General features: G+C 50.0%; 1 protein-coding gene across 2 annotated transcripts in view; it reads right to left on the bottom strand.

Moving 5' to 3' along the window:
- Positions 1-441: 441 nt before the first annotated feature.
- CRY2 (cryptochrome circadian regulator 2) overlaps positions 442-20,865 on the bottom strand; it is a 35,878-nt gene continuing 15,454 nt past the window's right edge. The window contains exons 6-12 of one of the 2 annotated variants that reach the window (XM_003808231.4): positions 15,930-16,070; positions 13,865-14,176; positions 13,478-13,629; positions 13,150-13,352; positions 12,748-12,840; positions 11,450-11,591; positions 442-2,786 (exon numbers count right to left, since the gene is read on the bottom strand). In XM_003808231.4, coding sequence (XP_003808279.1) covers positions 11,452-11,591; positions 12,748-12,840; positions 13,150-13,352; positions 13,478-13,629; positions 13,865-14,176; positions 15,930-16,070 — 1,041 coding nt within the window. In that variant the 3' untranslated portion in view covers positions 442-2,786; positions 11,450-11,451. Of the gene's footprint in view, positions 2,787-5,145; positions 11,592-12,747; positions 12,841-13,149; positions 13,353-13,477; positions 13,630-13,864; positions 14,177-15,929; positions 16,071-20,865 lie in introns of those variants that run through there. The other variant, XM_063608401.1, reaches the window with a different exon arrangement.

Below are 20,865 nucleotides of genomic sequence, written 5' to 3'. Positions count from 1 at the left end.
AGATCTCAACCACCTAGTCACAGCCAGAGAGCCTGCATCCCCTCCTCACCACAGGCTGCAGCTTAAGTGGCTGCATTGAATTAAAGGATGGATTGAGGGCGTGGAGCAGGCCCTGCACTGACTGACCCCCAGCCTGGGAGGGGGTTTAAGTGGGCTGCAAGGCTGGGTGGCACTGCAGGATGGCACTTAGGACCCTCACTCTGGGCCAGAGTGCTCTGTACTATTTTGGCCAATTGACCCCCAACTCTTGACCAAGCTCTGGACCAGCTCTTGACCAAGCTGCTCCAGTCTGCTCTGGCTGCTCCCCCTTCCTAAGGAGGAATAGGAGCTCCTGACTCCCACAGAACCAAGATGGGGTGGCCGACAGCTTCATTCAGGCTCAGGCTTACCAAAACCCTGGTTCCCAGGCCTCCCACAAGATTGACGACAGCACAAACTTACTCAAGACAGGTCAGACATTTATAAAACAAGTGAATATTCACAAACAAATTGTGGGAGAAACACACCTTCCCAGCAATAGAAAATCTCTATAAAGTGCATTTTGCCTGCAATCATCTCTTCCCCATGCTGGCCCTTGGGTCAGGATTTGGGGCACTGTTCCGAGGGAGCCCTCAGGGCCACCTGAGCTGGGAGAAGGGAGGCATGAAGCCACCATGGAGCTCCAGGCTACCAGACATACCCTCTCTACCCTGCCCTTCCCTCTTGGCTCCAGGAGTGCACTGCCTGACTCCACTGGCAGGTTGATCTGGGAACGGGCTGGCATGCTAGGGATGGTGGAGAAGTAGGCGGAGGTGGTCCTGCCAACCTGTACCTTAGGGAAGAGAGCCAGCAGCAGACAGGCAGGAAAAGGAATCATCCTGCTACCCGAAGGCGCTGCTAGTGAATACTAAATCTGGGCCTCGGCCTTTGGCCTTCCCACGGTCTCAGATTTGCCCTTCCAGGTTTGCTTGACTCTCTTTCTGGCAGTGGCCCCTGATTCTCTTTCCTCTCGGCTGGGGCTGAGGGAACAGGGAAGCCCCCAACCCAATGCTCTGAATGCACACCATCCCCTGTGCCCTGCTCCCCTCCCACGATGATGGGACATTTCTAGTGAGGGTGACATACGTACAACAGTTGGACTCTAAAGGCAGCTCTCTGGCTGAGAAAACCTGAGGATATCTCAGGAAGAAGCCTGTCAGTGTGATGGACAGCTACAGGAGATGGGTCTGACCCCAGGGTTCTGGTTCAAGGACAGAGGACAGTGAGGGACAGGGCTGGGGCCAAAAGAATTAACAGATCTGAGGCTAGGAAAGGTCACAGGGGAGGTAGAAAGGAAAAGGCCCAAAGGCCAGCTTAATGATACATGTGAGGACAAAAATCCAAACAGGAATCAGCCTCATAGCCACACACACACACACGTACCCCACACACACACACACACACACACACACACACACTTTGTGGCTCAAGTGCAGGCCACAGGGTGGAAGGAAGACTTGCTTTAGTTGGCCACCGTTGTCCTTTTGCATGACTTCTTTCTCAACACAGGCCTTTGGCAGTGGGAAGGAAGAGGTGGGAGGCACAGGCCACTCCTGGAATGCAAGGCTTGGCTTCTCTGGGTCAAACCTCCCACCTACTGCTCCTGGAAGGAATGGTGTGCTGGGTGTAATGTCTACTTGGACTTTTGCCAACTGCCCCTGGCAGTCCCCATCCCTGAGTCCCTCTGCCTGAGTCCTTGGAGCTCAGCTACTGGGATAGCTGACATGGCAGTCTGGATGCTGACAAGTCCAGGGCAGGCCCTGGAAGCCAACAGAATAAAGACTAGAATGGTTTCCCTGGCTGGGTGTCAGCTGTCCTCACTGGCAGCACTGTGGTGCCTTGGAGTGTGGCCAGAGAAACCAGGGGGCCTTACGCCACTGCAACCTGGTCTCCTCCTGGTAGAGTGAGTCAGTTTGACCCTTGCCCCTTCACAGCTCCTGGGTAGGCTCTGAGGCTGGCTCTTAGCTTCTGGGGAAGGAACAATGACAGCTGGGATTCTCTTTCTAATTTTAGGTTCTAAATCCTGAAAAGGTAGGTGTGCTGTCTTAGGCTCCTATTACAGTACCAGGCATACCCCACACCAGTCAGGTATCTGTGTGTACTTCTGTAGGGTGGTGGAAACTTTTTAGATCTGTCTATGGCCTCATGCTCAGTCCCAGAAGCCCAAGGAAGGGCCTGGGACTGAGCCCAGTAGCAGAGAATTTTAAAATAAGAAACAGAGGCCAGGTGGCTTCGTCTGGACAGCATCCATACACTCCGGCCTGCTCAGCCTCCAGGTTAGAAAGCAGGAACTCAGCAGGGCTCTGGCTGCCTCCAGAATCCCATGCTTTGGACAACAGCCAGAACTGCTGTGCTCCTGCTCCACAGCCTGACGTGAGGAGGGAGGGAAGGAGGTCTAGGGAGGCAGATGCCAGAATCCCAGCTAGGGTCCTACCACTACGTTCTGTTCAGACAAGGCAGCTGGCTTGCAGGAACAGGTCTCAGCTGAAAGTCACTGCCATAACCTCGAGCCTTGTGTCTGGAGGCCGGGAAACAGCACTGGCGTGCTACAGGTACTCCCCCAGCCCAGGCAACATTCAGAATCATGAGTGTCAACAGATGCATGCACACACAAACAGGCACACTACTCCCTCCTCTGCACACGCGCACACACACACACATGCTCGCTCTATCTCTGCCCGGTGATCAGCTTCTCTGCAGGTTGTACTCTGCTGCTGCGGTGGCTGCTTGGGCACCCAGGCTTTGCTCACGGAGCAAGGGCTCTGCAGCTGGAAGAGAAAAACAAGTGCAAAAGGAGCATTCAGGAGGCTGCTCAGTTGCCCAGGGACACAAGCTCCTCTGGCTGCTTCTCTGGGGACATTCAGAGCGAGACCTGAGAAGAGCTGAAAGAGTGAGCTGAAAGGGCCACGGTACCTGGGGACAGGTTGTTGCTGGGATGCCACTGGGATGAGGGAATACTGCCCCTCTGAGGTGCTGATGCAGGACAAGCTCCCCACTGCAGGCCCTCCACCCAGGGCTGCGGACAGCAGAGGAAGAGGAGGACAAGGCTATGTGAGAGTCACGTGAAGCCCTGGGGGATACTTGCTCAGATATGACAAGGGCAGCTTCTGAATCAAGGCACAGCAGCTGCTGCCAGAGATGGAGAATCAGGAAAAAAATGGCTGGAAGAGAAGCCCGCTGGGACCAGTAATTTTGAAGAGTAAGGCAATGACTGAGTTTACAATCAGCAGGTGAGCACATTTCCACATATAGATGAAAGCACCCTGGCACAGTGCTGGAAGATTGTGGGGGCAGGAGGGAGAGAGGAGACACAAGGATGACTCATTTTAAAGATTTATGACATCCGGAATCTGGGGCAAAGAGAAGAAACAGCTTCATCCCTGATAATAAAGGAAGGACAGAGTGCGCCTGTCACAATGCTGAGTTGTCTGTTTAAATAGGTTTAGTGTGTCTGAGGGTCTACAGAGACACACAGCGTCCCATTAAAAGTTTGTGCAGTTTAAATGTGGGTGAGGTAGACAATAAGTAGGCTTACTAAGCCTGCCGTGGGTCAGGTACTATACACTTGTGCTGTGGCTGAATTCTGTCCCCCACAAAATTCTTATGTTGAAGTCCTAACCCCCAGTACCCCAGAAGGTGACTGTATTTGGAGACAGGGTCTTTAAAGAGGTAATTAAGTTAAATGAGGTCATCAGTGTGGGCCCTAATCCAATATGACTGGTGTCCTTAAAGGAAGAGGAAATTTAGACCCAGACAGTACAGAGGGAAGACCATGTGAAGACATAGGGAGAAGATGGCTGTTTATAAGCCACAGAGAGGTGCCTCAGAAGAAAAGAAGCCAACCCTGGCAACATTTTGATCTTAGACTTCCAGCCTCCAGAACAGTGAGAGGACACATTTCTCTTGATTAAGCCACCCAGTCTGTGGTACTTTGTCATGGCAGCCTGAGCAGACTAACACAACTTGAGATCCCAGTAACCTTGAAGCTTGCCCTCCATTTTTGTAGATGAGAAAACAGAAACCAGAGAGGAGAAGGAACTTGCCCAGGACAACAGCATTCATAAGTGGCAGAGCCAAAAAAGGAAATCCACATCTGTCTGATTCTCAAATCTGTCTTTTTACTAGCAAGTAATCTCTATACGATAGTATTGCTCATTAAGACTTTTAGAGAAGAAGACTTTTAGAAGAAATTCAACATGGCAGCATGAAGACTAATATCCAACAGACATACATGTGAATTAAGCTGTTATTAGAAAAGGGAAAATGCTCTTAAAGTCAAAGACATTGGAGACAAGGATTCAGTATCATGCGATGCTTTTAAGGCCGCATGGTAAATCTGAAGCAGATTTTATCTGATGATAATTTATCTGGAAGCTGGGCAAAATAAAGAGCAGACATAAGAGTGGGTGCCTGTATAGGTCAGTACTGTGTGTCTTATTCTTTTTTTTTTGAGACAGAGTTTCACTCTTATTGCCCAGGCTGGAGTGCAATGGAGTGATCTTGGCTCACTGCAACCTCTGCCTCCCAGGTTCAAGCGATTCTCCTGCCTCAGCCTCCTGAGTAGCTGGGATTACAGGCATGTGCCACCACACCTGGCTAATTTTGTATTTTTAGTAGAGATGGGGTTTCTCCATGTTGGTCAGGCTGGTCTCTAACTCCTGACCTCAGGTGATCCACCCACTTCGGCCTCCCAAAGTGCTGGGATTACAGGAGTGAGCCACCGAGCCCAACTTTTTTTTTTTTTTAATAGATGGCGTCTTGTTCTGTTGCCCAGGCTAGAGTGCAGTGGCGCGATCTTGGCTCACTGCAACTTCTGCCTCCTGGGTTCAAGCAATTCTCCTGCCTTGGCCTCCCAAGTGGCTGGGATTACAGACACCTGCCACCACAACTAATTTTTGTACTTTTAGTAGAGATGGGGTTTCACCATGTTGCCCAGGCTGGTCTTGAACTCCTGATCTCAGGTGATCCGCCCCCCTCAGCCTCCCAAAGTACTGGGATTACAGGCGTGAGCCACCGCACCTGGCTGTGTGTTTTATTCTTTAAAATGTGTGTTATTTTCAATAATTTTTCCCTTTAAGCTTGTATTATAATAACCTAGCCATTTTTTTGCTACAAATGTATGTATTATTAAGGTGTACATGTATTTATTGAAATATGCTGATTCTGAGTATATACTCCACACACAGGGCTCTCTCTGGCCCCTGTTGTTAAACCAAAGAGATGGCTATTCTTCTGAAATAGAAAACTTTCAGGATTGCAGGATATACCACAAAAGGTCCTCCTTGCCCAACACCTCCATTTTGTGTGTGTGTGTTTTATCCATTTTCAGGGATGGGGGAAGATAAAGAGTGCATGAAGATTCCTTAGAATAACTGCTGTTAATCTGGGGTTCCTGGGCCTTAAGGAGCCCAAGGATAGGCTTTGGGGCAGTCCATGGAGCCTCTGGAGTGATGTGCACATTCCTCTCTGTGTGTGAACATATGCAGTTTTCTGGGTATGGGTTCCATCCTCCATCGACTTTCCAAAGTGGGGAGTAACCCAAACAGGGTTTAAGAACCAATGCTTAAGCTTAGAAGATAAGAGGGTGAGGTACAGTCAGGTGGATATAATGATAACAATTCAGACATATGTTGACTTCGGCACCAGTTAGTTTTGGGCAGGCTCATGAAGGGAGGGGGCAGTGTCCTGGACTCAGATAAGCCCTAGTCACCCAAGTCCCTCTATGATGGTTTCAAAGCTACCAATGCAGAAAACCAAGGTTTAGAAGAACCAACTTGGCCTCGCCTACAAAGCTAGCCAAAGGCCTGTTCAACTAGTTACTCAAGCTGCTTGATCAGCAGATAACTAGTTGGTGCCATGCTCTTGTCCTCAAGCTAGGGCATGTGTCTGTAGAAAAAGGGGTCTGGGGAAATCAAATGAGGTCTTGCAAAAAAATGATGACAGCAGGACTAAAGGGAAGGGAAGAACAGCCAAGGGGAGGCACCAAGGGAAAATCAACTCATAAAACATTCACTGAAAAATCAATCTCTTAGTTGTCCAACTCTTTCAACCTGTCATTGATACAAGAAACACAGCGGCGGCTAGAACAAAAAGCGTAACGACTGTCTCCCTCTGCAACCCAATGTTAGTTAGCATGGCCTCCTGGGTACCTTTACCCTCACACCCCTTCCCATCCATTAGATGCTATCAAGAACCCAAGTGTATAAGTCTGCCCGTCCCTATGCTCCTCGCCCTGGAGGGGTGGATGCACGTGTGCAGGCATGAGTTTATGCTGGCAGAGGGTCCACAACAGCTGATGGTTTGGAGGAAACTTTGTTTGCAGACTGTCACAGAGTCTCAATGTTTCCCTCTCCCCATCATATTGGGCAAGGCACAGTGCCCAAGAGCTTGAGAAAGGCAGAGGGTTCGCTACCTGCTTCCAAGTGAGGGTCAGGGAAGTACAGCTGGGCCTGGATGGGGGAGACAGCTGAAGCTCTGAGCTCAATCTCATTCCTCAGGTCAACCACACCTTTACCCTTCCCACAGCATGCAGATCATGCAAGAAAGTGGAAGGGACAGCCATCAGTCAATGCCTACTTATGAAGTGCCAGGGAAAGCGCTAGGGGATATGAGTCTAAACTTCTGATTTTAAAGGCAGGAACTGAGAATCCTGCCTCTGATTTTAAAGGCAGGAACAGAGAGGTGAGACTATTTGGGTGGAGTCTCACAAGAGGCAAGTGGCAGGTCTGGGACACAGACACTAGTTTGAGTGTAGTGCTGGCAGGTCTGGGATGCAGACACTAGTCTGAGTATAACGCAGGGCTCTCTGGCCAATGCCACACTGCCTTCACTTCCACTATTTAGCATTTTACCAATTGCTAGTGCCTTTCACCTTACAAGGACAGAGTATACAACTAAACTAGTGTCAAAAAGACATCAAGGAGAATCCAGAAGTCAGGTTTTACTCGATGATCTACCCAGTCAGGCTTACTGCAGAGCTAACAAAAGCCGGCGGGGGAGGGGAAGAGGTGATCCTTGGCCGGGAACCTTTTGTATTCAGTGGGGCTTCTCTCCACAGATCAGTCTGTACCAGCAGAAGGGCAAATGGAACACGTGAGCTGTTCTCCCCATGGCAAAATAATTGGACCAATGAGAGAAATCTGTACACAATTCAAGGCTAATGGAATCCGGAGCAGTCAGCAGCTTTGGGGATTATGGGGAACCATTTGAAACAATAGCTATTTGGGGGCTGGCTTGTTTTTCAGTTTAGTGAATGCTGTAAAATAAAACTTAATGCAGAACAGATAGCTGGTGTGGATCTGAGGTAAGTGTAGAACCTACTGATTGGAGGCCATGCTTTCCTACCAGATCAGTTTAAATTTTAAGTGACTGTCCACCCTGTACACTGCCACAGGCCTGAGGCATTAGAAAAACAGAATCCAGAACTATAGAGCTCAGAGCTAAAGGAGACCTCAAAAGGCCCAGGATGTAGCCTTCTGGCTGATGAAGAATGACTATTCACATCTTACACCTAAAGCATGGCAGAAAGGCTATGGATCCAGCCCAAAGTCACACAATTAAAAATGACAGAGGAAATGGAGGAAAGAGGGACAAGTCTCCCTGCCACTCCCCTCCCCCGACCCAATATAATATGATACCAATTTGGGCTACATAGCCACAGCTCTGTGGTCCATTCAGCTTAGGGTGCTGGCTCTGACTGAAGTAACACCAACATAATCAAAGACACCCAGAGAAGAAAGTGCAAGATGATAATGTGATTCCATTTGCATAGTGCATTTTACATATTCAAAGACTTTTTCGATGGGTAGGGCAGGTGACAAGATGCTATTATCACCATTTTACAGCTGAGGATGCTAAGCATCTTTAGGCCCCGGTGCCTCTGCCAGCACATGGTGAGACATGGTGTACTCTTCTTCTCTCAGGATTTCCAAAGAACACAGCTGTTCCTCCCTAGTCTGTCTTGGAGGGAAGTCTGCACCACCCCAGATCCTCTGACCTCTGCACCCCCAACCTTCACAGTCTAGCCTGGCCTAACTCCCCACTGAGCCACCAGTGGAGGGCAGAGTAAACCTCAAGAATCAGTCCTTAAAATCCCAGTAGGCTGACAATCTTCTGGACTCCAGGGCAAGAGACGGGCACTTACCTCTGCATCCTTGTCATGTCTTCCCTTGGAATCACTGTCAAGCCTCTCAGCTGACTTTCTCTCCCCAACCTGTTCCTCTGCAGGTCCCAGCCCAATGCCTAATTCATCCTCCCAAAATGCCAATTTGATCATTCCTGTTCCAAAATGTTTCTTCACTCCCAAAGAGTACATAGCAGACTCATGTGCCTGCCATTTACAACCCTCCATAATCAGACCCAACTGTAACCTTGTGTCCTCTACAATAATAACAATACCTACAATAATAACTACTGCTTACCAAGCACTCATGACCCACACACTTGAGTAAGTGTCTTGCCTATAAAGCAGTCACCATTAGCTGTCTACCAGCATCCACACTTCCTGGTTAACAGAACCTAAAATGTGTTCAGGAGGCAATGGGCTTCGCCCAGAAAATGGATTATGATTGGTCTAAGTCAGTGATTCTCCAAGTATGGTCCCTGGACCAGCAACCCTTATAATACAGAACTGCAGCCTCTTCTGTGCCCCGACCTTACTTTCTTACTCAACTTTATTTTATTGTTTTCATAGCACTGATGGCCTCCTGAAATTTTTTTTTGTGAGACTGAGTCTAGCTCTGTCACCCAGACTGGAGTGCAGTGGTACGATCTTGGCTCACTGCAACCTCTGCCTCCCGGGTTCAAGTGATTCTCCTGCCTCAGCCTCCGAAGTAGCTGGGACTACAGGCACCTGCCACCACGCCTGGCTAATTTTTGTATTTTTAGTAAAGACAGCATTTCACCATGTTGGCCAGGCTGGTCTCGAACTCCTGACCTCGTGATCCACCTGCCTCAGCCTCCCAAAGTGCTGGGATTACAAGTGTGAGCCACCACGCCCGGCTGGCCTCTTGAAATTTTAAATATTTATTTGTTTACTGTCTGTCTCCTTCCACTAATATGCACCCAAGGGGGAAGTGATATTGCCAGTCTTGTATACAACCATACCCTCAATGCCTGGAATGGTGTCTGGCCAAACATGAGCTCTTGATATGTGTACGGAAGGAGTGCAGCTGCCCTTGCTGTCCCTTCTCTTTCCTCTTTGATCAAGAATTGATGGCTGAAGCTGGGGCTGCCACCCAAGCCCAGACCAGCAACACTATCTCTGGGCCCCTTGTTAGGTAAGAAAAATAAGCCCCTATTTGTTTTAGCCACAGTAATTGAGCTATTATTAATAGACCCCCACATTTCTAGCTGACACATACAGATTTAATCTTTTTTTTTTTTTAGACAGAGTTTTGCTCTTGTCACCCAGGCTGGAGTGCAATGGCACAATCTCGGCTCACTGCAACCTCTGCCTCCCGGGTTCAAGTGATTCTCTTGCCCCAGCCTCCCGAGTAGCTGGAATTACAGGCATACGTCACCATGCCAGCTAATTTTGTATTTTTAGTAGAGACGGGGTTTCTCCAAGCTGATGAGGCTGATCTCGAACCCCCAACCTCAGGTGATCCGCCCACCTCGGCCTCCCAAAGTGCTGGGATTATAGGCATGAGCCACTGCGCCCGGCCCAGATTTAATCATTTAATTCTTGCAACAGCAACCTAATTTATAGGTGAGGAAACTGAGTCCCATAGCAGTTAAGTCATTTGTACAAGATCACATAAACCTTCAGCTGTTTTTCTTGTCCTAAGCGCCCTGCTCACTGCCTGAATCCAATTCACTTTTCAGGCCCCCTAGCGCAAACTTCTGTGATATGTTCCCTGATTGTTCCAGACCACACCAGCTCCCTTCTGCTAAGCTTGTATAGTCTGTACCATTTGTCCAGGAATTCTAGGTTATTGTTCCTTTTTATCTAAGCAGACTGTTCAATCCTTATGGATGGACAGCACATCACGTTTTATATGTTTAATGCTCCCCCTTCTTCACCCACCTGCTGGCAACAATGTCATGTCGAATTGGACACCATTAGCTTACTGAGCAACCTTGACCCAGACATTTAACCTCTCTGTTCTTTGGTCTTCTCATCCGAAAATCAGAGTGTCAGCCTGGCAAGTTCCAAATTTGTAATACAGGATGAACTTTGCTTAGTATCACAGAGCTAAGAGATAACTGAGAGAGTAGTAGGTTGCTGGTACTCCCAGGAACAAGATAGCACACATCTGTCCATCAGCAATGTCTACGTCAAAGAGCCCAGGAAAGGTGAAGGGTGCAGGCATCAAATGCCCATCTCAGTGAGCACACAAATCCAGACACTCAAACCAGATGGCCGCGGCCTGGCCCTGAAGTAAGAGGGATCTGATAAAAAGAACCTATCAGCTCCATGGAGAAAAATCACCCTCCAATCTAATGATGAAGACATGGTGCATAAGGAACAGCTTGAGATGATGACTCAGAGGGGACAGGAATTTACATTTCCCCAAGAGTGGCATAAAAGGCCCTTCCTCCCTTGGGAAAGGAGAAGCCAGTGTTTTAATGACATTCAGGAGGCTTCCAAGATGAGCGCTGCCAGGGAGGTGCAGAGCTGAGGCCACAGGATGGGTGAGAAGGGAGGAGAGGCCGCAAAAGGCAAAGATGATGACAGACTGGGTCTACTGGTCCTCAGGCAGGGCTGGGCCAAGTAAGACACAGCACAGCCCTCTGTCCAGGCTTCGCAAGGTCAGTGCTGCCCTCCACTGGCTGGCCTATAGAACACAGCCTGTCGGAGAGCAGGGGGCCTGGAGCAGCCTCAGACCCTGCAATGGGCCTTTTCCCCGCTGCTTCACACACAGGTCTCAGCTTTCTTTCTCTTGAGTGTGACTCATTTTAATAGGTAGAAAGTGCCACCCCTCAGCCCCCATGCCTCCCTTTTTCCCTTAGCTGGCAAAAAAATAGAAAAGGGCTTGACTTTTAAATCTCTGATAAAAGTCAGAATGGTGGGATTTTTGAGCTGAAATCCTAAAAGTCATGCAGTCCCACCAGATTATTATTATTATTATTATTATGTTTTTAGAGATGGAGTCTCACTATGTTGGTTTGGCCAGGTTGGTCTTGTACTCCTGGCCTCAAGCGATCCTCCCACCTTGGCCTCCCAAAGTGCTGGGATTACATACATGAGCCACCATAGCCGGCCCAGTGGTAAAGGTCACACAGATATCAACCAGAAAGTACTCATTCCCTAAGCCAGGATGGAACCCGGCTGCCGCTGTAAAATGGTAAAGCTTTAGTGGCTGAGCATTGGGTGGTCCCACCAGATTTTCATCTAGTTTGCTATGTTTCAACCTGCAGCTGGCAGGGCAGTAGGCCCCCCCACTCCCAACTTCCTTCCTGAGGTTGAATCTAGGCTTCTGTCACTCACTCTCAGGCATCCTTGCTCGGCAGCTCTGGGGTTGGCAACTCTGCCACCCGGGCCCGTTTGCTGAGTTCTTCACCAGGTGGTTCCTCGGCTGCTTCCAGCTTGCGTTTGGGGGATGCTGGGCCACTGGGTAGTGGTCTTGGGCCTGTAGGGAAGCGTGTCAAAGGGTCACACAGACTGTGCATGCAGCCAAAATGATCCCACACTATGCAGCAGCAGCTCTTTAGGGGACAGGGAGCACACTTATCAATGGAATGCCAGCATGCTGCTCCTCAGACCTGCCCCTCGGCCTTGCTTTCAGCAGTAACTTTGCCTGGAAATGTCCAAGGAGGACATGACCAAGCAGGCCTGCTGGTAGCAGGACCAGCTTTTGGGCCCCAAATGGCATGGGCTGTGGCCAGAGACTGATTTGGCCTGCCTGCTGTCCTGCTTTGAAGATGAGGCATTCCCTCTGCAACCCTGAATCAGCCTCCCCAAGCAGCAAAGAGCAGGGCCCCTGTGGAGGAGTCATGCTGCCCATGGAGGCAGCCTAGCTGGGCCAACTAGAAAAACCCGTGTTCTTCCCATCTCATGTTACTCATCTTCATCCCCAAGAAGGGAGGAGGCTCCGAATGCAGCGAATCTGTCCAGTCTTTCTCCTTGCGGCCACCACCCTGTCTGTGCTGCCTCCTCTCTGGCCTCCCTGTGCCCGCTCCGGCCTACACTGTCCAATCTCCACCCAGCAGGCCAGGGAGCTTTTTCAGACCTAAGTCCAATCGTGCCCTGCCCTACTGACCATCCTTCAATGCACTGAAGGCTGAATCCTAGTCCTCGTCTCGGACGTCAGGCCTGCCACATGCTGCTCATGCTGTATCTTGTCCTCATCTCATTCCAGCTCCTCACTGGGACATGCCGCTACACTGACCTCCCTTCGGTTCCTTGAATGGACTAAGCTCGGTACTGTTTGTGAGCTTTTTCTTGCTACTCCCTTTGTCTGGAATGTTATTTTCTCAGTGTGTGGCAGGGCTGGCTCCTGCTCATGACGTGGGTCTCTGCTTACAGAGGTGTTCCCTGACTGCTCCAATCTCAAGTGACACAGAAGAAATCCTTCTTTCCCAGTCCCTCTGTCAAGACACTCAACTTTCTTTTCCTCCAAAGCACTTGTTATCTGAAATGATCCAACTTGGTTTCTTTACTATCTGACTGCCCCAGGTGGAATATAAGCTCCACTGGGCAAGGCCTCCTTCTGGCCTCAGTCCTGAATGACTGAAGTGGTGGCACAGGCCACAGGAGGCCACAGGAGGTTGGCTGCTGCTGCTCACCTGCACTGCTCATGCTGCCAGCCTGGCTCGAGCTGGGCTCTGCCACAGGGTGACTGAGGTCTTCCACACAGGAAGGGACAGATGCCAGTAGACCTGGGAGAGAGGCGAGGAGTAATCAGAGTGCCGTCTCGCAGGATTGCAGAGGGCTACAGGGCAGGATGAAGCAAGTGGGGGTGGGGAGGGTAGGAGCAAGACACTGAGGTTCCATTTCCTCCCACAGCCCCATAACTACTCAGGAAGGCCCAGTTCATCCCAGCCTGCAGTGTCCCATACCCCGGGAAGGTGTCAACCTGAAAGACAGCACTCAGCCTCCCTTTGCAAGTATCTGGACATCCCCATCTGGCCCCCTGAGCCTGTAGGTGCTGTCCTTCCCTTCAGTGAGCTAGGTGTTTGTCTCCTTACAGAGTCCCCGGTAGCGCGAAAGCTGCTGGTAAATCTGCTTCATCCGTTCAATGTTAAGCCGGCTGGTCTCGGCATGGTTGACGATGGGCCGTGGGTAGTCCACACCAATGATGCACTTGGCTGCCTTCTGAATTGACTCTGGGGCATTCCAGGGCTCATAGATGTATCGAGAGGGGAACGCTTTCAATTTGGGCAGGTATCGCCTGAAATAAGATACACCAGATGACCCGTCAGCATACCTAGACCCTCCTTCAAAAGGCCCAGGGTATCCCATCCTAGTAGGAGGCCACAGTGGTCAGAGGCCAGAGAGCCTGGTCTGTATCCTCACCTGATGTAGTCTCCACTGGGGTCCGTGCGACGGCCAAAGCCCACAGGGCAGTAGCAGTGGAAGAACTGCTGGAAGAAAGCACTGCAGGACAGCCACATCCAGCTGCCTGCGTTCACGCTGAAATCTGCATCCAGGAGCAGCTCATCAAATACCTAGATAGGGGAGGGGATGATCAGCCTCCTTGGGGACATGCAGCCATGTTTTTTCCCAAGTCACCACAGTGCCCCCAGGAGCCAAAACCCTTCCACTGAAGGCAAGCCACAGAGGATCTGGAGGGGGTCTCCTGGACCCAGAAATCCCACCTCATCCCTCAGCCCAGAAGGGGGCTGCCCTTTGACGGGCCTGACCAGAGGGTACAGGCCAGCTTTTCGTTGAGAGAGCACTCACCCGGACCCCGCTCTCCCAGCTGACCCAGAGGTCCCCGCGGGTCAGGAAGCAGGCCACGGCATGCCGGGCCAGGTGGTGGATCCAGCCCTCCTGCCTCAGTTGGGTCATGATGGCATCAATCCAAGGGAAGCCTGTCTTGCCCTCAGCCCACTTGGCCAGGGCCTCAGGATTGCGGTCCCAGGGGATCTGGATGCAGATGGGGTTCCCCTCCATGCGGTCAAACCTGGGGTTGTTGGTAGCTGCCGTGTAGAAGAACTCTCGCCATAGGAGTTGCCCAAATAGGGAGAGGGGAGGTGTGCTGTTCCGCTTCACCTGAGAGGTAGGGGTGGCACATGGATACAAACACTCGCCCAGCTCTTAGCATGGTGCCTCTCAGGTCTCTTCTACAAAGGAATCTGGGCCCTCCAAAGACCTAGTGGCTCAGCTGCCAGATGTGGAGGGACTATCCCCTAGAAGTGGCACAGCATGCCTGCATGTGAAACACCCAGGCCCTGCCTGCACTGTGCCACTGCTCTGAGCAAGAAGAAAGCTACAGAGGGCCAGGCAGTGGGAAGGGGCCTCACCACAGGACTCTGCACTAGGATTCAAACTTCCCAAGACTGGTCATGTTCCTTGTCCTCAAGAGTTCCCTGTTTGGCTCCACCTTCTAGAAAGCCAAAAGGAATTTTCCTATCAGCACACGTGAAATATGCTCAGTCTAGATTTTGGTTGAATAAATTATACACACAGCCTGGATCTGGGGCCATAAGGTAATTAAGAAGTCAGACCTCCAAGCAAATAATGACTTCCCTAAAGTCACAAGATTACTCACCAAACCGGCAAAGCTATCCCATGCCACAAAATCTCAATAATGGCAAGGATGAGGAGATAACATTTAAAAACCTAGATACAGCCAGGTGTGGTGGCTCGCATCTGTCACTTTGAGAGGCTGAGGTGGGTGGATGGCCTGAGCCCAGGAGTTTGAGATCAGCCTGGGCAACAAGGCAAAACCCAGTTTCTACAAAAAATACAAAAAATTAGCCAGGTGTAGTGGCATGCACCTATAGTCCCAACTGCTGGGGAGGCTGAGATAGGAGGATCACCTGAGCCTGAAAGGTTGTGGCTGCAGTGAGCTGTGATCATACCACTGTACTCCAGCCTGGGTGACAGAATGAGATCCTGTCTCAAAAACAAACAAAAAAAACAAACGTAGACACAACGGCTAGGCATGGTGGCTCACGGCTGTAATCCCAGCACTGTGGGAGGCCAAGGCAGGACAATTGCTTGTGCCCAGGAGTTCGAGACCAGCCTGGGCAACATAGCAAGACCCTATCTCTACAAAGAATGTAAAAAATTAGCTCTACTTGAGAGGCTGAGGCAGAGGGATTGCTCGAGCCCAGGAGTCTGAGGTTTCAGTGAGCTGTGATCAGGCCACACTACACTCTAGCCTGGGTAACACAGCTAGACTTTGTCTCTTAAATAAACAACAGAAACAAAAAACATAGGCACAAGATGAGGTGATCCCTCTGAATGCTGACTGTGTTGCCCTCTCTCCTTCTGGGGACAGTTAACACAGGCTTATTTGCTTCTTGTCTGTATAGCACAGCCCTGTGTGCAGCCCCTCCAGACCGCTCCCTCCATCACTGATGGGCAACTGCTGTTCCTGGACTCCCCTTTTGAATGCTGTGGACACAGCCCCAGAGCAGGCAGCTATGCTCTTCCACTTCAGACTGGCTCCAGCCTCACCCTCTCCATGCCTCTCACCCTGGGGACCTCGCCCCTGTCCACCAGCTGCCAGAGGATATGCCACCTCTAGGGTCACACCTGAGGCCTGCTTTTCTGCCTGTCCTTCTGCTCTACATGATGGTCTGGGCTTCATTCTGGTGGGCAGTTCACTCTGTGCTTGGCTCTGCCCTCTTGGATACTGAGTCTTCTCTCCTCCTCTGGACTATCTGCACACACTTAGGCCCTTCCAGGGGCCATAGCCCAACCCCCACCCACCAGTGCCTTTTTTAGGGTGACTGACAAGCCCAAAAGGCCTGGCTGCAGGCCTTAGGTGCAATGTGGGCAGGTATGTCCCCCTTACCTTTTTATACAGGTCCCACAGGCGGTAGTAGAAGAGGCGGCAGGAGAGACAACCAAAGCGCAGGTAGGGGCTGAGGCCTGTGGGGCTGGCCAGGAGGGAGTTGGCGTTCATTCGGGGTCTCTCATAGTTGGCAACCCAGGCCTACAGCAGAAAGAGAAGGTGGCAAAAGGAAAGGCTTGGATGTAACAGAGGAAAAAATGGAGGCATTGGGTGGTTAAGGAATCTGCCTACGGTCACAGAACAGCCAGCCATGGAGCCATGGAACACTGTGCTCGTCCAGCCGATTTTGAGACGGAACCACCATCAGACCAAACAACGAGTCTATGTCATTCTCTGACTTGCTCTTTAATTTGTGGGGTGACTGTGAACACATTGTTACTTCCCTCAGCTACGTATCTATTAAATAAGAACAAAATTTCCAATCTTCTGTGGATTAAAATGAGATATGAAAGACTTCTGAAAGCACTGAATGAACTCTCTAATTATATAGCAGGAAACAAGGCTTCTATGTTACAGAAAAGAATATCTCAGTCCCTTCTCTAGTCACTAGCGGCCCTGAGGTTGTATCACAGACACCAGGAACTTCGCATTATTGTTCAACAGCAGCTGGGGAAGGAGGAAACTTCCAATCCATTCCTGGGGACCAATGGAATCATTCATTTCTGGGGCCATGTGTCATATAACATTACTGGTCATGTTTTTATCATCACTGGTTGCTGGCATAGGACTTTACTTTCCTGACTTGCTGTTCCATGCAGTCTCTCACGACTTTATTTATTTATTTATTTTTCTTTTTTGAGACAGAGTTTTGCTCTTGTCGCCCAGGCTGGAGTGCAGTGGCGTGATCTCGGCTCACCGCAACCTCCACCTCCCGGGTTCAAGGGATTCTCCTGATCGCCCACCTTGGCCTCCCAAAGTGCTGGGATTATAGGTGTGAGCCACTGTGCCCGGCCTATTTTCACTTTCTTAACTCCCAACATCCTCTCCTCTTCTCCATGATACTGTTTCACAACCTTGACTCTCTTCAGCCTCCCGAGTAGCTGGGATTATAGGCACCTGCCACCACACCTGGCTAATTTTTGTATTTTTAGTAGACATGGGGTTTCGCCATGTTGGCCAGGCTGGTCTCTAACTCCAAACCTCAGGTGACCACAAGGCTGGTTCCCACAAGAGTCTCCTGTGACTTCTGTGCCACTGAGTCCAGCAGGCACTTTCTGACCTTGTATTTTGGGATCTCTCAGCAGCGCTATACCTGCCAGCTGTGCTATCTTATCCTCTTGATTCCTTGGCCTCTGTGACTCCACATCTCCTGGTATCTCCCAGCTGCCTGGCGCTCTTGGTCTTTCACCAGCTCCACCTCCTCTGCCTCTCCCTTAAATGTGGGTACCCAGGGCTCAGCTCTAGGTTCTCTACTCAACTGTGTGCCTCAGCAAGCTCATCCAGGCCCATGGCTCCCAGTTCCACCCCTTTGCAGACAACCACCACATCCATAGCTCTAGCCCAGATTGCTCCACCCAGCTGCCTGCTAGAAACCTCTACTTGGCTGCCTCTCAGGCAGCTCAAGGGAGATGTGCCCTTTTCTTTTAACCCACCCTTCCATTGGCCTCCCTACCTCAGATAATACACTGCTAGCTACCTAGCTGCCCAAGGCACAATCCTAGCCATCACCTTTGTCCCCTCACCAAGTCCTGTCAATTCTACTGCCTAAATATTTCCCAAATCTGTCCTTTTCTTTCCATTCCCTGCTGCCACCAACCTGGTTCAGGCTAAGGTCATATCTAGACTGGACAACTGTGGCAGCCTCCTGACTGGCCTCCCTGCGTCCACTCCCATCCCCCGCTAACTCATTCTCCACGCTGGGACCAGAGTGATGTAATGCCTGTTGCTCGGGATAATGTACACAGTGGGCTTCCTGTTGCTCTGAGGACAGAGCCCAAATCTTCATGAAAGCTTCTGTGGCTCCCCAGCACCCAGGCCTTTCCAGCTCTGTCTCTTGCCCCTTTTTTTTGAGACAGGGTCAGGGTGGAGTGCAGTGGTGTGATCTCGGCTCACTGTACCCTCCGCCTCCTGCTGCCCCTCTTCTTTACGCATCTGCTCTCACTGGCCTTTGCCTCTGCACAAGCAGCTGCCTCTGGACCACTGTCTTCCTTTCCCTCACCTTCACCTGGTTAACTGAGACTCTTCCTTCAAGTCGCAACCTCAAGGCTTCCTCCTCTGCAGGTAACCCCTGTGGTATCAGGTTAAGCACTTCTAACAGACACTAGGTATTTTTGCGTGTACACACCCTTGCTAGCCCCCAGCTTTTAAAATATTTTTATTTTAAATGAAACTTGGATACAGAAAATCACACACATGTGTGACTTAATGAATTATTCTAAGGCGAACATCCACGCAATAGCCACCAAGGTTTGGGAAACAGAGCTTTGACAGCCACCCCAAGAGTCTATGTGCTCATCCCAGGAATAGTTCCCTCCTGCCCCCCAGTATATGCAACCCCTACCTCAGCTTTTATAATAAACACGTTCTGCATTTCTGAAATGTTTACATTTTTCTATTTTGGCAAAACGTTTGAAAGGAAGGACTTTATCTTTTCACAGTTATTCTTTGTGTTTAAGTAGCTTTTTTTTTTTTTTTTTACCCAAATGTGCATTCCCAGGTATTACAATTTAGTCTTGGCCATTTAAAAAACTTTATTTCTGCCCGGGTGTGGTGGCTCATGCCTGTAATTCCAGCACTTTGGGAGGCTGAGGCAGGAGGATCACTTGCGGTCAGGAGTTTGAGACCAGTCAGGCCAACAGGGTGAAACCCTGTCTCTACTAAAAGGACAACAATTAGCCAGGCATGATTGTGGGAGCCTGTAATCCCAGCTACTCAGTTTTCTTTTTTTTTTGAGACAGAGTCTCATTCTGTCAACCAGGCTGGAGTGCAGTGGCATGATCTCGTCTCACTGCAACCTCCGCCTCCCAGGTTCAAGCGATTCTCGTGCCTCAACCTCCCAAGTAGCTGGGATTACAGGCACTCGCCACCATGCCTAACTAGTTTTTGTATTTTTAGTAGAGATGAGGTTTCACTATGTTGGCCAGGCTGGTCTCGAACTCCTGACTTCAAGTGCTCCACCTGCCTCGGCCTCCCAAAGTGCTGGGATTCTTTTTCTTTTATTTCTGAGACCCCACTCTCTGTCACCCAGGCAGGAGTGCAGTGGCATGACTTCCTGGGCTTAAGTGATTCTCCCACCTCAGCCTCCCAAGTAGTTGGCACTACAGGCACATGCTGCCACACCCGGCTAATTTGTTTTTATTTAGAGATGAAGGCTTGTCATGTTGCCCAGGCTGGTTTTGAACTCCTAGGTTCAAGAGATCCTTGGCCTTGGCCTCCCAAAGTGCTGAGATTACAGGTGTGAGTCACTGTGCCTGGCCTTAAAAAAAACTTTAATATGTTATTTAATTTTCTTTTAATCTGCACATTTTCTGCCATTTTTTTCTTTTCCTTTCCATTGTTCTGGGAAAGAACCCAGGCTATCTGACTTGCCAAGATTCCCACAGTCTGGATTTTGCTGACTGTACACTCATGGTGCAGTTCAACAAGTGCTGTGTCCTGTGTATCACCTGCACATTGGTGGCTGGTACCAGAAACTGGACTGAACTCAGGTTTGATCCCTTTGACAAGACTACAGGGGGCACATAATGCTTGCCCCCTTCTATGGTGTCAGCAGTCACCAATACATAATGCATCATTATTGAGGGTTACAAAATGGTGGTATTCAAATTCCACCATTCCTTTTTAATTTAATAATCAGAATACTTTTATAGAGAGATGCTTGCCCTCATCTACTATTGAGTAACCCAGTGGTAAAGATCATGTAGCTTCCTCTGCTTTTCAGTAACAGCATCTCATATTCCTGTGGAGAATCAGCCTTCCCTGATCCTAGTCCGAGTGGATAAAGCAGAGCTAAACCTACCTTCCAGTTCTGGGAGCGGACTCATGATGCAAGTCTGGCCAGGGAAAGCACCACCTCCTATACCTGGCCACAGTCATTGAGTCAGGGACAGTCACATGACCCAAACCAGGACAATGAAAACATGCCTTGGGACTTTTCCTGGTGCCTTCGGAAAAGAGGCACATACCTTCTTCTATCTAGTATTGCTAAACTGGCATGAGTAGGTGCTCCCTTCAGATTTGGAGAACTGAAGGAAGCTAAAATAAACATCCTGAAATCAGGTTCAACTCCTGTATCTCTAGCACCATTTGTTCTCCCAGATGTGCAGGACACAGTATTTCCTCTGGGCACCACTGAGTCTGAATGTGTCCATGGCGTAAGGGCCCTTGAGAGAAGGGGCCCGCCCGCTGGGGGTATGTGGAAAAGGAGCTCCTGTCGGTGACCTAAGGGACATCCTTCTACAAAATGTTCTCCAGCTGATAAAAACTAACCATAGATGATAGCTCTTTACAGGTTTAAGCCTTATTCTACTCCTGCAATCCCATTTGTCATCTCCACCCTTCTGCCCCTTGGCCCAACCTTTGTCTTCAAACTGGGCCCAAGAATCTCTAGGTGAACCTTTTGATGTGGACAGAGATAGCTAGTCTCATCCTTTAAGTCTGTGGGGCTTGCTTTCGTCCCAGGCTGAAGGAAACAACCAGGTAGAAACATCGAGGCTGTGGGCCTTCACTGTTGACTGGACACCTCCAGGGCTGGAGAACATTCTTCCCAAGTAGATTTGCCTTGGCCTCCTTGTTCTATTATCGTCATCATCTGGCTGCTAGGCAAAATACCTAGCCATCTTAGCAGGCATAGAAAAAGCTGAGATTTTATAAACCAGCTGCAGGGGGCAGGAAACTAGGAGCTGACTGTTCTCGGACATGAGAACTTTCTCTGCTCCTCTAGCTGCAGGGGAGTGAGGACTTTGTGACACTGTGCCTCTGAGGCCTGGGCTTCTTT

Source organism: Pan paniscus, chromosome 9 (genome assembly GCF_029289425.2).
Source record: "Pan paniscus chromosome 9, NHGRI_mPanPan1-v2.0_pri, whole genome shotgun sequence".
Lineage (NCBI taxonomy): Eukaryota > Metazoa > Chordata > Mammalia > Primates > Hominidae > Pan > Pan paniscus.
Note: the sequence above shows the minus strand (reverse complement) of the source record. Positions and strands in the feature narration are given on the sequence as shown.